At 38.2% G+C, this 22,847-nt stretch overlaps 1 protein-coding gene across 1 annotated transcript; it reads left to right on the top strand.

Annotated features, from left to right (window-relative positions):
* Positions 1-3,026: 3,026 nt before the first annotated feature.
* Positions 3,027-18,300, top strand: LOC310923480 (F-box only protein 15-like; the record flags this gene model as incomplete). The annotated part of the gene is made up of 7 exons (XM_083885469.1): positions 3,027-3,260; positions 3,511-3,720; positions 5,513-5,642; positions 7,924-8,006; positions 9,149-9,294; positions 14,681-14,805; positions 18,031-18,300. Coding segments are annotated over 7 exons (1,198 nt in total), but the record flags the coding sequence as incomplete, so codon positions are not given.
* Between the last annotated feature and the right edge of the window lie 4,547 nt (positions 18,301-22,847).

Here is a 22,847-nt window from a genome sequence, read left to right on the forward strand (position 1 = left end):
ACCGACACGTTTTTTAATAAGGATTGCTTATACAGAGTTCATAAATTGCTCCAACCAATATCATGATAATTTTGTGAAAGGGTGAAGAGGAGAGACTTGGGTTGGTGTGTGATAACTAGGATCTGGGCATCCTTTTCTTTGTAGGATTCTACTGCATTAGTGTTGTTTGAATGAGAAAATGTCTTCCTCTATAGGAAGTTGCTGTACCAGGTATGAATCTATTTCTCCCTTATTTACTAAAAATTGTGTGGTGAATTAGTTAGTTTACCTTGGCATTAATACCTTTAGAACTGATGAGTTTAAAGGGAAGATCTGTAATCCAGATTTAGGTTTTGAGGGTAGATAAAAATTGCATAGTTGACACAAATTACCAATCTTGGTATGTGTTTTCCACTTCAGGATGGTGAAGCAGGATAAAATCACTGTGGCTGTCCAGGGGAAGATGATTCATCTGTCTCCATCTCGACAATGTCTGTTTCCATTTTCTAATCTCAATAGAGATTAGTGTGCGTGCACAAATGAGACTTTGGAAAGAGTTAGTTTCTCTTATCTAGGAGCCTGACTGGTTCAGGGGGGACCAGGTAATTTCTTCCTGATGGATTTTCCTGGACCTTCTCAAGACCCTGAATCTTGCAGTGAATGAACAGAAGTTTTAATGGGAGTCACTGCATATTTCTGTGACAAATCTGACTGTGGTTTTTAGGATATTTCTGGTGTCCTGGATGTACAGGGAGCTGTCCTTGTTGCAACAGGACCATCAGTCTTTCATTGTGCTATGTCTGTGCTGCCTAATGCAGTGATTTGTCTTTGGGCTGTTCACTTGAACAGTTCTTGGCACTGATGTCTCTCCAGTGTAACTATTGAGGACAAGGAAATGTTTATGACCCTCCCTTTCTGTACCCTCCTTGTCACAGCATGGGATATTCCAGCCTTCCTACCATGCAGTGTGGGAAGTTCATGGGTATGGTCTGCCTGTGAAGGCCTGAGGATTCTGATCACCAGCAGAACGTGCTTGTGTGAGAGGAAGTGAGAGCACAGGGCAAAGTCTTTGCCACTGTGGTCAAGTGATGACTGATGATGATGTGTCTGATTCTGGCATCTGAGTTAGCAGTAGAAGATTTGTTTGGTTTGTTGTAGTAATGTTCAGTAAGAGACCTTGAGATGAGTATTAACAATTTGAGGCAAGAAGGGCAGGGCATGTATTCTGCTGTGAAAGAGGCAAACTTGTGCTTCCCTGTTGGATGCCTTTTTGATTTATCTGCCCTGACTTCTTCAGAAGTTGAGGATGAAGGGGAAGTGATACCTTCCTAAACACTTGTGATTCCAAGTCCTCCTTCATCTTCTTCTCTGTCTCCCTGCCCTAGCTGAATTTTTGAGTTTCTTGAACTAATTTCTTTGCTTGCCCAACACTGTTTTGGGAAAGGAAGATGCAATATGTTTCTGAGAGTGAGGATGAACATGGTAGGTATTTGTCCTTAGTCTATCTTCAGTCAACTAAATTGCCTGAGCCTGCAACTTCAAAATGCAGGAAATGCCTAGTACTAAGCCCTGTCTTTTCAGCATCATACAGTAAGGTGCAGAGTATCTCTCTCCATCAAAGGATATCTTTTTTTGGGAAGGAGTTTCTAGTTATCAGGAAAGTTTTATAGGAGGTTATTTTACTGGGTGTTTTAGGCTGGTGAAGACCAATTGGATGATACACAGCTCAAATTCCCCATGTGATGTTATGTTAAGGACATCTCTCCTTTTTTCATGACTGGACAGTTCTAAACTGCTTTGGAGTTAAAAAAAGAACTTTCCCCCTCCATCAGAAATGTTTTTATACTGTCTGGTAACTTGGCTACCCTTTATGGTCTTAAAGTAGAAGGATTTTAAAACTTTGTTTCAGTTATGGGGATTGTTCTTTATGTTACCCTTCCCACTCTGCTTTTGGTGAATGGAAGGTTGAAAACTCATGTTGACTGTGAACCCACCTTTACCAGTTATGGTAACTTATTGGTCTGTGTGTTTTAGACACTTTTGTCTTAAAAAATGGCAGTGGGGAATTCTGTCTATATCTGCAGAGCAGCAGGCTGGAAGGTTTTTGCGAAATTCCTGGGTCTGCTTGCATCAATAACCAGAGCTGGCTCTCAATATGTGGGGAGTTATTCTCAGTAGCTAATGAATTGAGAATGCTTTTGATGGGTAGGAGGCAGTGTGGGATGGATCTAGTCCTTGAATACTTTAAGGAGAAGGGAAGATGCCATACCATACATGCTAGTGTAAGTTTGCCTGAGGATAAGTGAGAACTGGTAGCCTTGCTGATAAATGGTAGAAAATGTCTCAACTATTTGTTGCCCTCACTAGTAATTTTCTTCAGTGCAGTTATGTACACTGTGTGTCTAGCATTTCAAAATTAGAAAACTTATTGGCAACCTATATTCACAGATTATTGATTGAATTTTTGTAGGTTCCTGGACTCAACTCTGTGAATTGTCCTAGAGATACTGGGGTGTGCTAGAGATACTGGGGTGTGAGGGGCTGAAATGTGAACTAATAGTTTTCCTGGCATGAAAGAGATGAACCCATCGTTACAGTCACATATTTCTTTGACTTCAGAAAGTCATGTCTTCTCTGGGCTTTTCCAAAGAGAGTGCAGAAAGGATTGAAATTACATTAGTACCACCAAACAAAGGTGATTCTAATTGTCCTCCTCAGCTGAACTGAGAAACTTGAAGTCTACAGATGGTCTTTGTTGAATAGGAGATATTAAACCACTTTTTCCACTAGCTGATTTTCTATGAGGAGGACACATCATTGTTTTAGGGTGGAATTTTCAAAAATTTCTGCTTAACCTTTATCAGTTTTCACTTACTTGCTGACTGACTGTGCTGTCACAGAGCTTCATCCTGGATCCCATATTTTTGAGAAGACAGACAAGACTGGTTTTTTGCTAACACTGTGCTCAGTGGTAGCTGAGATGTGCATGTAAAAATGAAGTGACTATTCTTGAAATTTACTCCTCTTTATTCTATTTTTATTTTCAGTGGAATTTGGCTGAAACTTTATTCCAATTATTTGCAACCAAAATGGAAAATGAAGTCTAAACAAACAGAAGCTGTTTCTTTGGGCCGTGCTGCTCTACATGATAAAAAGCCTGGGTACTGGAAGAAAGAATACATCTTCGAACAAACGTGTGCCTTCAAGACTAGAGTAATGCGACTCGTTAAATTTCTAGATCCTTACACAGGTCTTCCATGTAAAAACAAAGAAGCTATGAAGTAAGCAATGCCTTGTCACAAAGATTTACTTCAGAACAATGTACAAAACATTAATGGCTTGGAGTAGTATAGAATTAGAGCTATAAAATGTATATCATAATGGAATGATACAATGATAATCTATAAATGACTGAAACTGAGTCGCAGTTAGTAGAAATGTAAAAATTCTGTTGAAAGCATAGTTTAAATTTTATCACTTTGAGAATTTGTTTTTAAACACTCCTCTCCCCTCTCAATTCCTAAATAACAGAGTCTCTGGCTTGAGTTGGATAATTGTTCTAAAGGACAAAAATGGAAAAGAACATGTAGTAGAGAATCCAAAACTATCATTTAAGGACACATCTGTTACCATACTTTGGTATGGTACAGACTGGCCATGCTTGGACATCCTGTCAACCCTAAAACTGTTTGGAGTTACACTATTGCTTCCTGACCAAAACAGACCTCCCAGCAAGAATGGGTGAGTTTTAATATAGGATTTTTGAGGATTTTTTGGGTGTAACTGATTGATAATATGTCTGTAGGACCTATCTGACATTTGTTTGATTCAGTAAGTTAACCCTTCATTTGAAAGCCTCCCCGCAGTAGTTCTTTCTATGTTCTTCTCTTTGGTAGAGCTTTTTAGAGAGGAATAGTAGAAATAGTATAATCCAGCAAGCTATGGCATTAATTCATAGGTTAATTGGCATGTGATATGCAGGCTGATAGGTCCTGACTTGGAAAGCTGAATCTAAGCCCTAGAGCATGAAAGAAAAATGTAAATCTAGAAGACTTTATTGTGAGAAATTTAGCTTGGAAGAGTTAATCAGTATTTATGTGGCTACAGTCAGGTATTCTATGTTGTTAAAATTTATTTTCTGTCTGGTAGGTGTGTATATGAATTTAGGGAACTTGATGTTTAACTATGTGTGCAGTCTTCAGTACATGCATATGAAGTCACACAGTCCACAGCATGTCCCTTGTTTTTTAATTTACATGTGTACAGTGGTTTTTGTCATTATATTCTAAAAAATAAATGAAAAGTGTTTATTTGAGGTATTTGGTTGCTGTCAAGGAGTTTTGCCCACATCTGAGCCTGTGTGTATAGTAGGTACAGAGTCAGCTGCCTGCTTCTTACACAAAGCCCCTGGCCATAGAGCTCTGAAAAGAGGGAATTGGTCACCTACAAAACATCTGGTTCTTCAACCATGAGCAGAGTATATACTTATAAAACAAATAAATCAAGAGAAGCCTTTTGTATAAAGTTAACTGAACAAGTCTTGCAGTCAAATTATGTGGGAAATGTAGTTGTTTTACCGAGATGATGATTCATATGTAGAAAATAAAAAAGCTTGCAGGCAGTTGATGTGTTTATTTCACAGAGTTACAAGTTTTAGAAATTGTGACTAGAGATGAAGTCAGTGGTTTCACCAATTTCAGTATGTCATTGTTTAGACTATAAGGCAGTAGTGCAGGGACAGGCCTGATTGACTTAAAGATGGAAAAGGTTGATGTTGATCAAGAAGAAATGTTTTACTGTAAGGGTGGTGTGACACTGGAATGGGTTGTCCAGGGAGGTTGTGGATGCCCCATCCCAGACAGTGTTCAGTGTTTGATTGTAGGTGGTATTACAGTGATACTATGTGGAAGTCTAGGAACTGTTTTGAATATAGTAAGAGCCTGAGTCTGAAAAGGATTTGAGGAAGACTTCTTCATTCTGAGTAGGTAATGCAAACTCTTACTTACTGCCCTTTTTTAAAATGCATCATTAGTTAATAAGAGTGTTCATGAACTTATATTTAAGATTTTTTTGGAGCTAATGGCTTTAATTATAGGTAAAATATAGAAAAAAAATCTAAAAAAGGAACGCTTCCTGTAGCACATACTTTTAATTTATTATATGTACAGTTTGATACTTTCCTTTGAATTTTGCTTCTCAGTGATTTCATCTAGTATCAATAGAGTATGAAAAACAAGTTATAAAGTAATTCTGTATCTTGAAAAATTGGGCAAGTACGTAAGTTCTTTTTTTAAGCATGTTTTAGAAGATCATAGTGTTTTTTATTTCTTTTCTTGTTAGGGGTTGAGATCCTGCTAGTACACTGTGGTTGTTCAAATGTATGGTTTATGATTCTGCATGGCAAATGCTTTCAAAACCATTTTCATCATGTGCTGCTGGTCAGACTTTACAGTTAAAAATGAAATTAAACTGAACTTTTACATGAATAAGGAGACACAGCCTTTTTACTTCATTCTGTATGTTCTTTTCAAAGACCTCGTCGATTTTCCTTGATTGCTGAATACCCTCTTGGCAACCTGACTGAAAGTAGTGTCGCAGTTGGTGCTGATGAGCTTGTCCAGCTCTTCAGTCTGAGTCCAGGACTCTTAGTAGGAATTTGGAAGGTAAGATAACATTTTGTTTCTGTATTTTATTATGATTTGAATGAAAAAAAAAAAAAAATTGGCTTGTAGTTTGGGTTTGAGGAGGGCTTTTTTTTTTTTAATCTTCCTTTTTTTTCCCCTTTGGATTTTGAAAGATCTTGTCTAAACTAGTAACCACAAAACACATGTAGGGACAGTAAGTGGAAGATTTATTGTATCCTGAAGAGCTGTCACAGGAGTATATATACTTTTTTTAAAAATCCACTTCTAATTAAGAGATCAGTTATCTATCATTCCATATTAGATGCTGTGTTCAATTTTATTTATTTTACAGTCTTCACATGCCCAAGTTTGATATGCTAGAATAATTTTAAATGGAATGGTTTGAGAAAAGAAGTGCTTCTTCCTCTGATTCGTGCCATTACCTGCCCATGCCACTCAAAGTGATGAGTTCCCACATAGCAACTTAATTTTAATCTACATCACCAGGTAGCTGTATCCTGCTCCAGCAGCAGGAATGCTGTAAATGGTGCCCTTTTGGAGGTATTAAATTCTTGGTATTAAGAGTCTAGGTTAAGCAGTTAGCCTCTGTAGGGTAAGTGTAGACGTGAATGTCTTTAGAGGGCAGTGCCGAACATCTGAAGTCGACTTCAGAAGGAATCTGCATCTTTGCATGGGATGCACTGGCACCTCTGTGTCTGCCTGTGGCTATGTAGCTCTGGGTGCTATGGAGGCCTGTTTCAGGTGTTCTGCTCTTGGTCTGAATTGAGAGGTGGTAGCCCTTTTTTCCTCCCCTCAGCCATGCTCTTGATGTAGACTTAGGTTATTTGGAACTTTCCTAAGGGAGGCTGTGAGCAGTTCCTCAAAGTTGTGTCTAATCTCCAGCTGCAAACATGCTGCCTCAAATGTACACAATCGCCAGAGGCAATGTTTAAAAGTGCAGAAGGACTATTTCTTTCACTCCTACTTAAAGGTAAGAGTGAAAATCCATTTCCTGGAAAACTTGAAAACCTGACTGGCATAAACCCATTATTGGTTGTTTCAGTCTGTGAAAATCTCTGCTAAGTGAACAGCCATTTCTCTCTTATCTTCAGACGTTTTGTAGATGGGTGCCCCTGTATTGTTGGCTCTCTGGTCTTGCTCATGCATTGGCCCCATCCATGCTCAGAAAGAGAGATCTTTCAGCACCTGGAAATGGTTCAGTCATAACCAAGTTTCACATCATTGTTAAGAATCGAGTGCCTCACTCCAGTATATTTTCCCTGCTTGCTTTTCTGAACAGCAGTTCTTATTCTCTGTGTAGGCAGAGTAATATGAGGTAGTTAAGTGTCAGTGGGTGTAATAATTGTAAATGCCACACGTCTTGTTTTTTGCACATATCTGCATAACAGAAACCAAGGGCAGGTTACGTGGGCCTTCTGGTATTTGGACAGAGAAAGACTGAGAAATTATGAGATTGATAGATCTCCCTAGTTAAATCTTTTATAGCTGTAATTTTGCACTTTGAAAATACAGGAGCAGTTAAAAAGCCAAAAGTCTGAATAGAGGATGTCATTTTCTGGTAACCCAGAGAGATGAAAACAGTAGTTGCCCACATTTCAGGAGAGTAATAGACTTCTGGCAGGGAATTATTTTCCTATTGACTTCTGTGTTTGGAAATGCAGGATTTAAAAAAATGCATTTAAAGAGAAAAAAAACTTGATATCCTAGTATTGTGTTCTTGAAGTAAATATATACCTCTGTCTCTAGTTTTCGCATTGATGTTTTCTCTGTATAGACATCTGTAGAAGGTTATGTTTTTAATGTTTTCCTAGGACTAAATAGTCTGGTGAAGACATGTTTTTTACTTTGAAATTCACAGTTTCTATTGAATAATTCTGTATTCCTCACTGATGTTAGCCCTCTTTGGAAATAGTTCTTTACATGGGAAAATAATCTTGATGTTTCAGCAGTTGGGAGTAAGTGCAGTTTGATTTTGTTTAGGTATCTTTTTAAAAGTGGTTATTAGAAGCTAGGGGCAATTCTTGGAGCTCTCATAATTTTTGCCTAGACATAGGTAGTTTCCCTCTCTTTCCCTGTAATACAGAAATTCTGTAATCTTTTATGTATATTCTGTACTCTTGTGAAAAAACAGTAAAGGTTTTAGGAGTCCAAGTATTAAAGCAAGCCATTACTAACAGTATTACAGTAACTGGCAGAGTAATAAGCGGCAGCATTTATCTATGAATTTTAATGCTCAGAAAGACCTTGTGAAAAAAAGAATTTCCAGATAAAAATACATATACTTTAATTAACTTTTCAGGAGAAAAATGAAATTGCTTTTGTTATGGCGAATCTTCATTATAATCAACTTCTTGAGAGAAGCATTTTGGGTTCTGCTACTGTGTAAGTTTGGTTTTCCTTTGTGGGAAGTAAAGATAACCTTTTGAATAAAGCTTTGAGTTTTACAATTAAAATTGCCTGCTGGTAAGATGCTTATGTTTAGGCAGTAATTAACTATTCTTGTGTAATATAAACAACAGTTACAGTAAATACAAAAATGTAGAAGCATTTTCATACTAAAATATTGCCATCGTTATGCTATTGTGGAGATAATTTAGTTAAAAAAGTGTACTAGTACTGGCTGTATTGAGAAAGTTAGAAATACACTGCCCATACTTTCTCCCTTTTCATAAGCAGTCTTTTTATTTCCTCTTCCTATCTGAAACAGTGATAGAAAAGAGGGAGACATTTCAGGAAGTAGAGAAGTAATCTTTGGCTGTGTAAGAGGGGAGAAAAATTCTGGTAAACTGGTGAGGTGCTTGCAATTATCTTTTAGTCCTATTCAGAGAGTAGCAGGGTTTCCTATTAAGTGTTTGTATATGTGTATATTGCAGTGTATAATGTAATACCTGTTTATACATTATAAACTGTTTAAAAATACAATTTTTTTTTTTTTTTAGCTTTAGAACAGTATTTGGGGAATTTATTTGCCACTCCGCTTTCTAGTCAGATACTTTTGTATCTACCAGTAGTCTTAAATGCCCACTATAACTCAGTGTGGCTCTTCTCTCACAGAATGTAAGATTTAACACCTTCTCTCTTAGTACCAGATTGGATCCTGTGTAGAAGTTGCTCAGTTGCCTCTGGCATGTGGTCACTTCAGGTCATTTATGTGCAGTAGTTATTTAGTTAGGCACAGGCAAAATAATTTCAATATTTGCTATTTCAGAGAAGTCTCTAGAGCTAGTGGGCTTTTAGATTTGTAGTTAAGCTGATGCTTTTTTCTTTGTTGAAGACAAATCCGTGTTTTGAAGTTTAACAGATGTACCTTTTAAAGTTGACTGCCATATTTTCTCCCTTTGGCTGGGCTGAACAGCTGATCAGCAGTTTTAGACACTGTATTAGTTTAAAAGAAGTGTGATGAACTAGAGATGTTTGATTTCAAAACTGTCTTAAGATGACAGTCTCAGTGTAGGGCTGTATGTTACATCTCTATTAAGTCATGTTCCCCCTTGCTAAATTCTATTATTTTTCTTTTTTTCAAGTCAATATACTCCTCCACCTAATCAACCTTTACTGGATGATATTGACTCAGAGTATGGACTGCATGAGTACAACCTGCATCTTGACCTTCATGGCAGAACCTGCATGTACCTGTGTGGATCATTCAAGTGCCTCTTCTGCAGAAAACGTAAAGTTGACAGAACAATAATGTTTGTTTTAGAAATGATCCCTGTCTTTCCTTCTTGTATCCAGTTTCTCTCTTTTAAGGGGTGAAACTGAAATGGAATTTTAAGAGTAAGATGTCTGTTAGTTGTGTGGTTTCTTTATATCTGCATGGTGCTTTGTGTGGCATCCTAAGGCTGCTCTGTAAGAAGTCTGCCCATTGTTACATTTTTATAGTGTCAGGCCTGGGACTGAATTCTTCAGATTGTCAGGGTCTTTTCTTTTAGTTCTCTGCTGCATTAATAATGCGGTGGCATAGCTCTTGGTGCAGGCTGATGTTTCTTTCAGTTGTATTTTATAAAGGAGAGACAGTTTGTCCTCGTACAATTTGGAAGCTTATTTCTGTAGAATTCGCCTTGAGTATACTTTGGATGCACAGACAGATTGAAAATATAGATAAATTTGTAGAAGTTACTGTGAACTTTAAGATCTATAGTTTTTTTTTTGGTGAGCTTGAGGTTGCCTGTTCTGGCATCTCGTCATTGTGTGGTAAACAATTTCAGTCATTTTTTTTAACTGCTGCTTCATTCTGTTTTCAGCACTTCTTTCCATGAGACGTGATTGACCATCCCTGTTATTCTCATACAGCCCAAATTCATAATTGTACTGAGGTTTTGAAAAATACATGTGTGATCTCTCTTTTGACATAACTTCAGCATAAATTCCTACAGCTACATAGCTGTCTTTCTGTAAGCAGAGACAGATTAAAATATTAAAATTAGACATTGTCATGAATTTAATTTAGAATTAAGTACTGTAAATTAATTATTGCTCCCAAATAATTTTTTTTTGTATCGGCAGTAATTTTTTTTATCCACACTCCTGAGCAGTGCGGATTGCAGAACATGTTGTTTTTCGGTCAGTAGAGGGCACTGTTGTCAGACGTGAGCGCTTTTACCGGGCTACAGAATTTCCCCGTGATTTGGTTTGGTTTTTCTCGTTGGTGTTTGGTGATTCCAAGAGCTGTCATTTAGATGGCAGCCTTGTGCAGTGTGGAGTGTAGTAGTCCTTGAACCTGAAATACACCTGAAATACATTTTTCAGATTCCAGAAAAGTTGCAAGCTTAAACTAAATGAATAATTCTACGGCTAAAACTTCAGTGAAAGTCTACGCATGTAGCAAGAAATCTTACCTGAAGTGTTGTGTAGTACAAGAATCCTCTTTATATTATCAGAAAAAACCCCAAAACGTCTCAAAATTGGCAAGAGGATTGAGTTTTTGGAATTGTGTTGGTTGTTCTGGTTTAGCTGAATGTCATATTTTGTTTTCTAAAATGAAAATGTTATGCTCCTAGCAATACAGTTGCACAAGAAAAAGTATTATGTGGCATACTTCCTTTCTTGATACCACTTTCTTGCTGCTTAGAAGCTACTTCCACAAAAGATTAAGCTGATAAGCTGATCTTTATGCAAATTTTAGGAAATGTCCCTGAGCTACAGTTGTGATGCCATCTCACTTTGCAAGTTACAGAATCTGTTTTATGCTCACGAGTGTTTTCTGAATTACTGGTTTTGTGACCTTCAGCAGTGTGACAGCCACCAGATTCTGGTCTCACAGGACATCAGGCAGCTGAAGCCATGGTTCTGCAGACAATAAGCTCATTTGTCAACTTGTCCCTTCCATGTGCTCACACAATAATTCCTTGTGGAAAATGCTTGACTTCCTCCTGAAATGGTGTAGTGATGCAGCATATGGTTGTCTGCTCTCACATTTTTCATTCTAAGTTGTTGTTCATTTTTCTCATTTTGGTGAACATGGTGTTGCTGAATGTGGTGGCCAGGTTTGTCCAGACTGGTTGTGTTTGCTGGTTTGTGTTTTGGTTTTAGGCTCCCTTCTAATAATATTCTTTGTCCCTTCCTCTGGGAGGACTCTGAAGCATGGAAGTCTGCAATGTTCTTGTCTTGCTATTTTTGAAAATTCTCTACTGAGTCCAGTTTTATTTTAAATTATAGACATGCCCATGGCAATTTCTACAACTTGAGGCACAGATCAGTTGTCAGCTATTATACTGTTCTTTTACTTATTTATTGGTTTTCGTTAGGGAGCTCTAGGCCTTCCTAGGTTACCAGAGAATGCCCATTTGTATTTTGCAGAATAACTGATTTATTTGTTCAATATTAATATTTATCTGCTTTTTGTTAGTGTCTATTAGTATTGAGCTTCATTTTGCTACTCTGTTTGCAATTCTTTTTGCAGAATTCTTAATATTAAATTTAAAAAGTTATGTCACACTTCATTGAACCAAGTAGATGGAGTGTATATGGCTTCAGATTTTTTTTCTGTTATTAATACTTACATTACAGTAATTAGCTGGTTTGCCACTGTTTGGGCTGGGGTTTAGCATTTTGTTTTATTCTCCTTTTCATGTAAACAGAATTGGCAATATGGTCTCACTGGCAGATAGTGTAGGGTGAATATGCTAAATACTTTGTAACTGAATTGAAAATATTTAGAAAACTTTCCTTGTTTTCAGGAAGGTATGACAGGCTTTTCTCCCAGAAGACTCCCAGAAGCTATGAATCCAGCTTCTTAATAAATACTTTTGAAGTGTATTTTTACCCAGGTTTTCAACTTTTTAAGCACAGCTTTGTACCCACATGGTAGTTTAAGCTTTGACTTTTCAATGTCATTTCTTGTTGATGTAAACTGATGTGATGTGCTTGCAAAATGTGAGAGTTGATTTTTGTGTATTTAGAGAGCTTTTAAGATTTGTTTGTAAAATTTCATATCAGGCTTTTGAAATGTTTTGCTTGACCTTGAAGATTGATTTGCAAGTTTAAATAACCGTTTCAGTGTCTTAAGGCTGGTTGTTGGCACCAGAATTAGTGTTAAGCACAGCTTTTCCTCTGAAAATACCAATCAAATGACAATTTGCAACAAAGGCTTGGTTAGCAAAACAAACTTCCTTGGCTTTTAGCTAAAATAAGTACTCCGGAACTATTGGTCTATTTGTTTCTTTCCCCTGAAGTTTGTCTACATGATATATGTTCTTTATTACCTTTACTTGGAAATATTTGTTCCCTATAACTTACTCTGCTGCTTTGCTGCTATGCGTGTCTTGCATAAACCAAGGACTAGAGATGTTATAAGGGGACAATGAAACAAAGTCTGGATCAGGCTGAAGAAAGCCCTGTCCAATTTGCTTTCTCTGTGTTTCTCTTCATATGTTTAACATAGCTTGTTCTGTCCTTTAATTTCATTTTCTTATGTGACTGGGGTGAGGAAGGGAAGACTTCAGTACTTAGCCTGCAGTTCCTTGCTTGTTTCTAGGCAGACTTTTCCCTCCTCTGGAATATAAAGACTGCAATGGAGCTTTTATATTAAAAAAACCCATATATAAAGACTGGATTAACCAGCCCATGAATAATTAGCCTTCAGATTCTTGATCTGTTGCCTATTTCCATTCTGGCTAAAGTTAAGAAGTAACTATAATACACCTTAGCCAGCTGATCTATCTAGCAGTGGTGTATTAATGTCATGCAGTGGCAGTGATGTCCTGGGCTTCATTAATTTATTAGCAGAATGCTTTTTTCAATCCATTTTTAATCCATTCAAACTTCATTTGATTTGAATGAGTAAGAGAAATGGCCACTTCCATTCAGACTGGAATTGTGGATAACCAAATAGTCATCTTAGAAAAAAATGCTTGTTGACTGATGTTTTCAAATCTTGTTCAAAAACTCAACTTTAAATGTGGTCTTTCAGTGGTTAGTTAGTAAACTAAGTAAAATATTTTTACCTTGAATGACATTTTGTCATTGAATTTGATTTACTGAGGTTTTGGAACTGAACCATTTGGACAGGTATCAAGTTAATGCCCTTTTTCTACTTTGAGCTGGGTCCTGGAAACGAATTCTGCTTACATTTTTCTCACTGATTTCTTTTGCACTTCACTGCAAAGACAGTGGGTATCATGGTCCGGACGATTGCATTTTCCTTCAACCATACAAAGTATTTCCTACAAAATATTTCCTGGGCATGGTCACGTTGGTTACTGTATTCACACTCCTATTCCAGACAGTGTCTGTATTGAAAAACCTGCAGCTGCTGTTCTCTGTCATGTGCTGGGCTGCTTCCTCCCCAGAGTAAGTATTCTCTGGACTCCCCACTGGTGAGTGATGCCTTTCCAGCATTGGTTTGTGCCTTGGCTCTACAGCACCAGTTCAGAGAAGTTTTTGGCCTCTGTGTTGAAGTGTGGGCTTTCTTTCTCCTTCACTGCCTCTAACGATCTGCTTCAAGCAGCCACCAAGCAGAGGTTTTGCTGGCACTGCCTGCTGGATGCAGCCATTTAACTCACAGCCAGCCTTTCTGATGTTGCTTCTTCTGTCTGTGGCCTCATGCTGCTACTTCAGCTTGATCGAAGGAGAATCACAGGCAAAACACTTCCTTTTTCACTCTGTCACTTCCATCTTAAACCTCTGCAAGCCCCTTAGCTTGTTACCTTACCATCCAGGACCTGCTACTGGATCCTGACAGGCATTATATTCCTGGGAATTCCTTCTCGCCCTTCTCATTTGTCTCCTGCAAGTCCTAGATATTTTCTTTTTTGCACTGAGGTCTCTAGTGCTTTTGTTTTGCTCTTTTGAGAGAGAATCTCTTGTTCAAGGAAACTTGTCTAAGGGATGTCCTACCAAGAAATCTGCTTGTGTCATGTGATGCTTTTATTTTCACTTTTCTTTGTAGTCAGATTGTGTTCATTATAATGTTCCCAAACTTATAATTAGAATGTTGGAGTCCCTGGTTCCTCCTCTGATAGCAAAGGAAAAAAAAAAAAAAAAAAGTCAATCTCTTCTGAGAGAAGAGATACCAAAGAAATATGGATATACGTAGTAATAAAAAAATCACAAATCATAGTAGTTCTGCCAAAAAAACCCCAAGAACCAGGAGTTTTGGAAAGCTACTTTAAAAAAAATTAAATTCATAATTTAAAAACTTGATTCAAATCAAATCATAATGCATGTCAATTTAAATGATGCAATATCCTTTCTAAGGAGAAATTGTTACCTGTATACCCTTTTTATTGGGTTGAGTTTCCAGTTAGAGATGGAAGTGTTGAATATGAAATTTACTCCTTGCATCCTTGTGTAAGTTCTTTAGGTGCCATTCCTATTTTTATGCTAAAAAATACAAAAGAGTTTTTAGCTGCTATTTCTGCTGTGGATCACAGAATCAAACTTCGAACTGCAACTTAATTCCTCTATGAAGTGCTTGATATTTAGCTGTTGGTGTATGGCAGGGTTTCTTATTGGTGAGTGAGATGAAAAAGACATGAAAAGGAGAACATTTACAGCGTACTTGGACTGAATTTGATTTATACTGCTGTAATGTTGTATATTGTTTATATTTTCAGGTGACATTGAAAATGGATACCTGAGGCTCAGAGTTGTAAACTTGAAGGATAATAGGAAGCACTTTCCTATTACTGGGACACTTGGCATATGCTGGGAAACAGATGTGTTTAAAGGCAATGTAAAGGTCAGAAATATTTTTTTGTTTGTGGAAATGCTTATCTCAAAACAGAATTATGTTTGTGCATCTTAAATATGCTAATTTTAAAACAATTTTTTGATATGTAGAAGGTGTCTGTTACTAGACAAGGACCTGTGTTCCAATATTTTAAAAAATAAGTGAATTTTGAGGAAAAACATTTTCTGCTTTCTCTCATAGTGTGTGGATTGCATGCTAGACTCATTCATGTAATGTGTGTTATCACTCCAGTGCTTTCCACTCAGCAAAGATGCTGTGGCTGACCAGCCTTGCTTGTAAATGCTGGACAAAAAAAAAAAAAAAAAAAAAAAAAAAAAGAAAAAATACTGCAGATGTACTTTTTGTGAGGGCTTTTTTTGGGTTTGATGTGAGGGTGGGTTGGTTTTTTTTGTTTTGTTTTGTGGTTTTTTGTTTGTTTTGGGTTGGTTGGTTGGTTGGGGTTTGTTTGTGAGCAATAAGCCTTGAACCTCTGGGGAAATACTCTGCAGTTCTGTGGTGTGTATGCAGTGAAAGTTAGGAACTGCTGGGGAATGTTAAAATGCCAGTGGCCACAGGGAGAAACTACAGACCACATCCACACAGTCAGCACCTAGCTCCAGTCAGGTACATCAGTCAGCTGGATTAACTTTTTATTTTTTTAGAGGAATGCTCACACATTCTGTTGGATAAAATTCCTGAAAGAGTTACTTCAAACAAAGCTTCAGATTATTTCTGTACCTTTTGCAATAGTGGTGAAGGCACATATTTTTAAATGTACTTTATCGGCGTGAATGTTTCAGAAGTTGTAAAAATTCTGATGAATGTAGTTTAAGCACTACTGAAAAATCACTTAGTTCAACACTTGATTTCAAATTTGGCACGTCTTTTGAAAAGACCCTCAAAATTAATAAAACTGCTGTTTCTGCCAATCATGTATAGATGTGGAATGAAATATTGTTTGATAAGGTGAGACTTTTTTACTGAGGCATGTGTTGACAAAACAAGGGACAATATTTTTAAACTGAAAGAGGGTAGATTTAAATTGGACATTGACAAAAAAAGGCAAAAAAATTCTTTCGCCCATGATGAGCATGGTGAGGCAGGGGAGTTGGAATTAGATGACTTATGTAAGTCCCTTCTAACCCAAATCATTCTGTGATTTTAACCCGAGTCTAATCTGTGATTCAGCTGCTTGGCAGGATTTTTTTTTTCCATGAAAATACTCCTGAGTAGTATATAAGAATTTAGGAAGTTATCTGACAGAGGAAACAGCTGTGGCTGTAGTCTTTAGTTTTTCAGTTTTAGTCTCCCTCCTATGTGCATACGGCATAAATTATATTGAGTGTTTGTTTCTACGACAAAATAAAGAATACAATTTTTTTAAATGCCTCATTTTGGGGTGACAGATAGAATTTGTCAGCATATAGCCATGGGTTGAATTCACTGTGGTCTTTACCATAAGTGTCTAAAATTCTTAAAATGTGTGGAGGCCGAATAACATCAGCCACAGAAGTAGGACATTCCAGTACTTGGAATTTATTTGAATTTTGTTTAATACTCTTAAGGAAAACCAAAAAACCCAAAAGCTTTCTTGGCACTTCTGGGTTTTTTAGTAAAAAATTTAATTGCTGAAGTACAGATAGTTGGAAATTGTCATGGCTTAGGAATGGTATTCTCCAATTTAATGTTCTCACTGTAACCACTCCAAATCACACTCTCTACTGGCTCTCTCCCCTTCCTCTGCCCTGTGCTGAGCTGGAGGGGAGAACTGGAGGCACAAAGGTAAAGGTCAAGGTTGAGATAAGAGCAGTTTACTGGAAACAGCAATGGGAGAAGAAAATGGAGAGTAGCAGCAACAAAATTAATAATAAGAAGGTACAAGAGAGGCGAGTGATTAACATGCAAACATGCATGTGAAGGGAGGAACTCAACCTGACCATGCCACAATAGTCTGACTGAGAAGACAACCTTTTCCTTGCTCCTGGAAATGAGATGAGGTGGTATAGAACAATGTCACTGTGTTAGCCACGCTACCTCCTGGCTGCTGCAAAAATTAACCTGATCCTGACTAGAACCAGGAAGGAAATGCATGGAAACCTCACCATCCCACCACCCAACACCATCCCACTTTACATTTTGTAATTGGCCTTATATATGCAAGTTGTCAAACCAGAAAATTGTAATTCTTTCTGGTTTCCAGTGATTCTGTAGCTCATATAAGTTTATGATACCATCATTATCAGGTTTGGTTTGAATTTTGTATTTTCAGCATAGTCTGCATTAAAAGGCTTAGGGAAACTGTGTGTATCATACTGCCTCATGTTTGTGCCATCTGCCCTTATGTTGTTTGATTGAAGTAAAGTAATAGTGAAAGCAATGTTAGAGCAACAGAAACACAACTATGTAGTACAGAGAAATAAAGCATTCCAAATGAATTTTTTTGGCATGGAATGTGTTGGTTTTGGTTTATTTCTGCTTTTGGACCACAGATACAACATAATTAAGATAATTTGATTCATTTAGTGATTCAGAACTCAAGAGAATAAGGAACAGCTGATACTAACCATGACAGACAACTCCTGTGCTTCTAAGGGATATGGGAAACTATCAGTTTGCAAAGACAAAAGAATTGGCATTAACATTTTTAAATTATCTAGTTGTGTAATCTTGTAAAGAAATATTTTCAAGAATTTGTAAGAGGAGGAATTACATCAGGATTATTACTATTACCTTTTTGGGAACTGAAGCTGTGAGCCTTTCAAAAAGTACTGTATACAGCTGGCTTGGAAGGGTAATTTTGCGTGCTCTGCCTTGAGTGGTCCCTGAGTATCTTTGCAAACATTGCTACATTCACACAAGTTTAGCAACTGACATTAAGCTTAGGTTGCTTACTCATATTGAAGGGACTATAATCATTTGAATGGTAAAGTAACTAATAATTGAGAAAAACAGATGTTAAGGGCTGAAAAATGTTCAAGAAATAATGTCTGATTTGGTTTGGCAGTGGTACCTTCTGTACTGCAGTGTTTCATGTCTGTGGGTTGCAATTTTGATTTCTGTAGAAAACCTCTAAGTAAGTATTTCTTGCAATAGGTCAGTGAACCATTATCAATTTTATTTTGAGGTTTTAACCTTTGTACAAAACCCTCTGAACCCTTTATATTTCTTCTAACATCAGGGACAGATCTACTTACTGGGCCATGGGGAAATAATCTCTTCTGCTTGTGTTTGTAGGACTGCTTTGTGATGGATCTGACTCTCTTGGATGAAACTGGAAAGCCCTTCTGGTGTTTTAGTGCTCCAGTCCACATGGGATTGTCTACCAAGTCATCTGGCCTTTATGACTACATGGGTCATATTTATACTGCAGACTATGCAGATTCAGAGGGTAAAGTCTGTGTTGAGTTTGTGTGGTTGGAAGAAACCAAGGAATATATTGTGGTCAGTTTGGTGCTTTATGTAAGCACCAAAAAGGTAAATAGCTGGTATGGAACAAATTACTGACTTAATTAGGTCACTAATTTCCTTGCTTTAAAAACCAAACAAACAACCCTCCCACAATAAAAAAAAACACAAACTGATATTTAAGATTGACACCAACGAGCAAGACTGCAAATTTTCCAGTAATAAGCGCAATTGCCTAAATTTTTTTAATAGGCAACTGAGGGATCAAAGAGACATATTGATTTATGTGAGAGGCTTTCTTCTCTGTTGAACATTAGTATGTTTCTCGCTGGCTATATTTAAATTATTTTTAGGAAGATTTTTCTTTATAGACACATGTTACTGTCATTAAGGAATTGCTTCTTTTGAGAGCCATACGGTGGAGATGCCTTACCTTACATAAGCTGCACTGGTTTTGAGAACGTTGACTTTTAATGCTTAGTAATAAAACAGCATGTGTGCTGTTTGCTCCAGGTTTGTTGGAGTATTACTGGTAAATTACAGGCTTTGTTAAATGCTTTTTCCAGAAAAACGTCACTTAAATATATTTTAGTAAAAGATTGAAAGGGTAGATGGGAAGTCAGGTTTGAAAAATATGTCAGTCAAGGCATTTGTTAAGGAAGTAATGTGTAAAACCTATTTATGACGTTTCTTTAAATTCCTGTTTGTTCTGTTTTCCCATGTTCTAACCTTGTCTGATTTGAGCCTAGATACTTGCCTCACATATTGGCCTATGAGTAAGTGTCCCAATTATAAGCTAACCTCAGCTGGTGTCTGTTCATACTGAATTTATGTAACATCCAGTTGTTTTGGAAACAATGTATATCTGATAGTTTATCTAACAATATGAATACAATTGAAAATTGAATATATGTGCCTGGTCTTTCCAGTTCCTTGGAGTAAGTTTAGGATCAAATTTTCTACTTCCTGTATTTAAAAAACAAAAAAAAAAAAAAAAAAACACACAAAAAAAAAAAAAAAAAAAAACCAAAAAAAACCAAACAAACAAACAAACAAACAAAAAAAAAAAAAAAAAAACACCAAAAAAAACCCGCCAAAACAAAAAAAAAAATTACACGATACTGAGAGTCCAATGTCATTACCTGTCAGGGACAATTACATAGCTGACTGCTCTGACTTTATTATGGTAATGATTTCCTTAAAAATAAATACTCTTTATTTGTTTACATACGTTAATTGGTTTGTACAATGTTTATATGTAAGCATGTCTTCCATGCTACAGAGGTAGATAGATGTTACAGCCACAGAGTTGTATGTTAATTTGACTTTCAAAGGCAATAAGCTGAGGCTGTTACCGTTCTAGTTCACCTTGTTAACTTTACCCAAAGAGACAGTGGAAATGTTTCTACCTTTGGTCGTTAGCCAGAACAAGAATGATCAGCTGCATTTTGTCGTCTTTCTTACTGGATGCTTCTCGGGGTTTCAATCCGGTTGTTTCCTCACCCGAGATTCCAAGGCTGGCTGGTGGTTCGTGTGGGCACGAAGGGAGTGATTTTCCCTCTTGACCTCTGAAGGATTTAGGGTCTGCTGTCTGACTCTGTGTCTCTGTGTTCTGTGCTGAGCTCGGTGCTCGGTGTTCGGCGCGAGAATGATGAGGAGTCTCAAGGTCTTGCTTTTCTGGTTTCTCGCGTTGTTTATTAGTTCTTATCTTACAATTCTCTGTGTCCGGCCATGGTGTTCACAGCAGCTCGGACACAAGGCGACTCCCCTGTGTCCGGCCATGGTGTTCTCAGCAGCTCGGACACGAGGTGACTCCCCCCTGTGATGGGAGGTCGCTACCTCTTATACAGATAACTACGTACCCATTGTTTACAATTCTATGCCAATGTCTATCACCTATACTAACACGGTCATTTCTACTTTGATCCAATCCACTGAAACTATTTTGTGCCCACGTCACTGCAGAAGATGGATGCCAAGGGAGAAGAAGAAGAACCCAGGGCACCGCCCTAAAATCACCATCTTGTCCCTTTGCATCTACATTCTAAAAATCCATAACTACAAAATCTTCTGCACAGTGATAACTACACTACTCTCAGTAACACCTTTGTGACTTGCAATTCTTCTCTCTGTTGGATGTTTTTCTCATGGACCAAAATCAAAGCCTGTGTCTTCCTGGGCTCTGTGCCAGGCAAATCCCCCTGCACAGACCCCAGACCCTCTTTTTTGGGTCCCAGGCCTCTCTACCGAGGTCTGTGACTTCCCAGGGTGCCCAGAGGGATGCCCTGGACTCCAACATCTCCCCCCTTTGTTTTCACCAAAAAACACCTCTTTGGCTGCTTTGCCATATGCATTAAAGCAAACACAACTTGATCATGAGAAGAATTACAAGTCTCAATAAAATACATACAATTTTTTTCAAAATTTTCTTCCACAACCGTGAAAGGTTGAAGAAATCAAACATGCCATTCATCCGTGATCTGGTTTCTTCTCTGAGTTTGTTCACTCCATTTCCCAACCGCTCTGTGCTCTCGTGAATTGATTCTGAACCATCTGACAAATTCATGCAATACAGAAGGAAAAGAAAACGCAAGATATAAGTCCTTGCACGCAGAATGAAAGATGTCTGCAGTCTTGACACTGGTTCACATCTGCATGCTCTCTCCTCTACTCTTGAAGCCGTCAGAGCTTCTGCGCTTGACATGATTTCCACACTCTTTGCAGAAATTCACTTGTGTTCTGTATCTGCAGAAACAAAAGCTACTTCTTTGCCATAGGTTAGTTAAAACTGTACTTTGATGGAAAATGCACAACTCTTGTTAAAACCTGAAATCCATCAGGAAAAGTTTCACATGCAACATCTGTGCTTGTTGATGAACACATCTCTCCTCTAGTTAAAGCCAAAGTGTGGCCAAAACCCTGGCCTTATCTAGAGTGATATCCTTTAATACATTTTTGGAACAAAGCTCTTAACAACAACAATTATGAAATGCTTAAACAACTAAAGAACATAAAGGAGAATTTTGAAATGTATCATGATACAATTAACAATACTTATTACTTAAAACTTATTATCTTAAACTTATCTTATTTTACCAACTTATCTTACTTATTACCTTATTATTTTAACTTTTTTCTTATCTTAACTTTCACTTACTTAACTTAAAACTTAACTTATCTTAAAACTTATTCTCTTAACTTATTTATCTTAAAACTTATTTAGCTTAATATAAAATACATTTAAAATTTACATACAATAAAACTTTAAATTTATAAAATATAAATCTATCACTTAAACTTTATCAATCCTTATCTTAAATTCAACTTTACTTACTTAACAAATCTTAAAACCACATAGAAATCCCTTCTAATGTCAATACAATACTAAAACACAAATCAACTTGGATCCAAATACATCAACACTATAATCAAAAATCCTTTTCCATGTCATGACAATAAGTCTTTTGCTCCTGATCATGCAGCTGCTTTGCAAACATCCAATGATTTCCAGATCTCTGCTTCTGAATTCACAAAACCTGTAACTTTAATTGAATTCTTATTTTGCCTGAATGCAGCCCCTCCTAACCCCGAGGGTTACTGCCTTCCCCGGCATCCCTCCCTCTCCTGGATGAGGAGTGGAGACTTTAAAACTCTAAGAAAAGGGTAAACCCAGCATGTAGCCGAAGGATAAATGAAGAAAGGGTGTGTGCAGTGGATTCAAGGGAAACTTGGCTACCTTTTGCTGAAAGGAAAACTTGAGGGAACTGGACTGTCAATGTCAAAGTGCCGCTTGTGGGCGGGGTCAGGCTCTGCAGCACTCGCTCTGAGGGGGTGGCGCCTTGGAGAAACTCTCCGCCCTGGCCACGCCTCCTCCCTGCTTGCTCTGCCTTTGCCTGCCCCGGTCCTGCCTGCGCTGGCACCACCTGCCTCGGCACTGCCTGTGCCGCCCCGGCGCTGCCCGCGTCTCGCTCTCTGTCGGGGTTTGTCCCGCCTGGAGCGATCCCACTGCTCCAGCTGCATCCCACTCGCTCTTTGCCTGCCGCAAGGCCTTCTGGGATTTGTAGTTTCTAGCTTTGCACTTGCGCCGTCCATCTTGGCTCTGTCACTGCGCATGCACCAACCGCAAGGCTTTCTGGGGTTTGTAGTTTCCAACTCTGTACTTTCTCTGCCTGTTCCGGCTCCTCACTCGCGCTCCGCGACACAGGCCCTGCTCCGCCCGCGCCGCCCCCGCAGCCCGCGCTGTCCCGACACGGGGCACTCCCCGGCCGCCCCCAGTCGCGATCGCTTTCGCGCGCACACGCCGCAGTGTTATCTCTCACCACTGACGCGATCTGGGCTTGTTTTCCCTGTTTTCCTGGTGTCTCCTCCACTCCCCCTTCCCCCCTCTCTCTGTCTGTCCCTGCGCTGAAGGGGAAAGGGCAGTGGAAAACTTTCAGGCTGTGTCTGAACGCGCTGTGTCTGAGGGGGGCTGCAAAGACTCCTGGATGCACTTTGTCTCACCTCTCCCTCCCCCACTGCTGCGGCAAGTGTCCCGTGCTCACGGAACACGCCTCGAAAACAAGCATGTCCTTATCTCGGGATGGATTAGAAGTTTTGACTTTCCCGAGACGAATTTCTGGGACTGAATTCCTGAGGACTGTGGCGAA

The sequence above is a fragment of the Zosterops lateralis genome (genome assembly GCF_965231275.1).
Source record: "Zosterops lateralis genome assembly, contig: HAP1_HAP1_SCAFFOLD_64, whole genome shotgun sequence".
Taxonomy (NCBI): Eukaryota; Metazoa; Chordata; class Aves; order Passeriformes; family Zosteropidae; genus Zosterops; species Zosterops lateralis.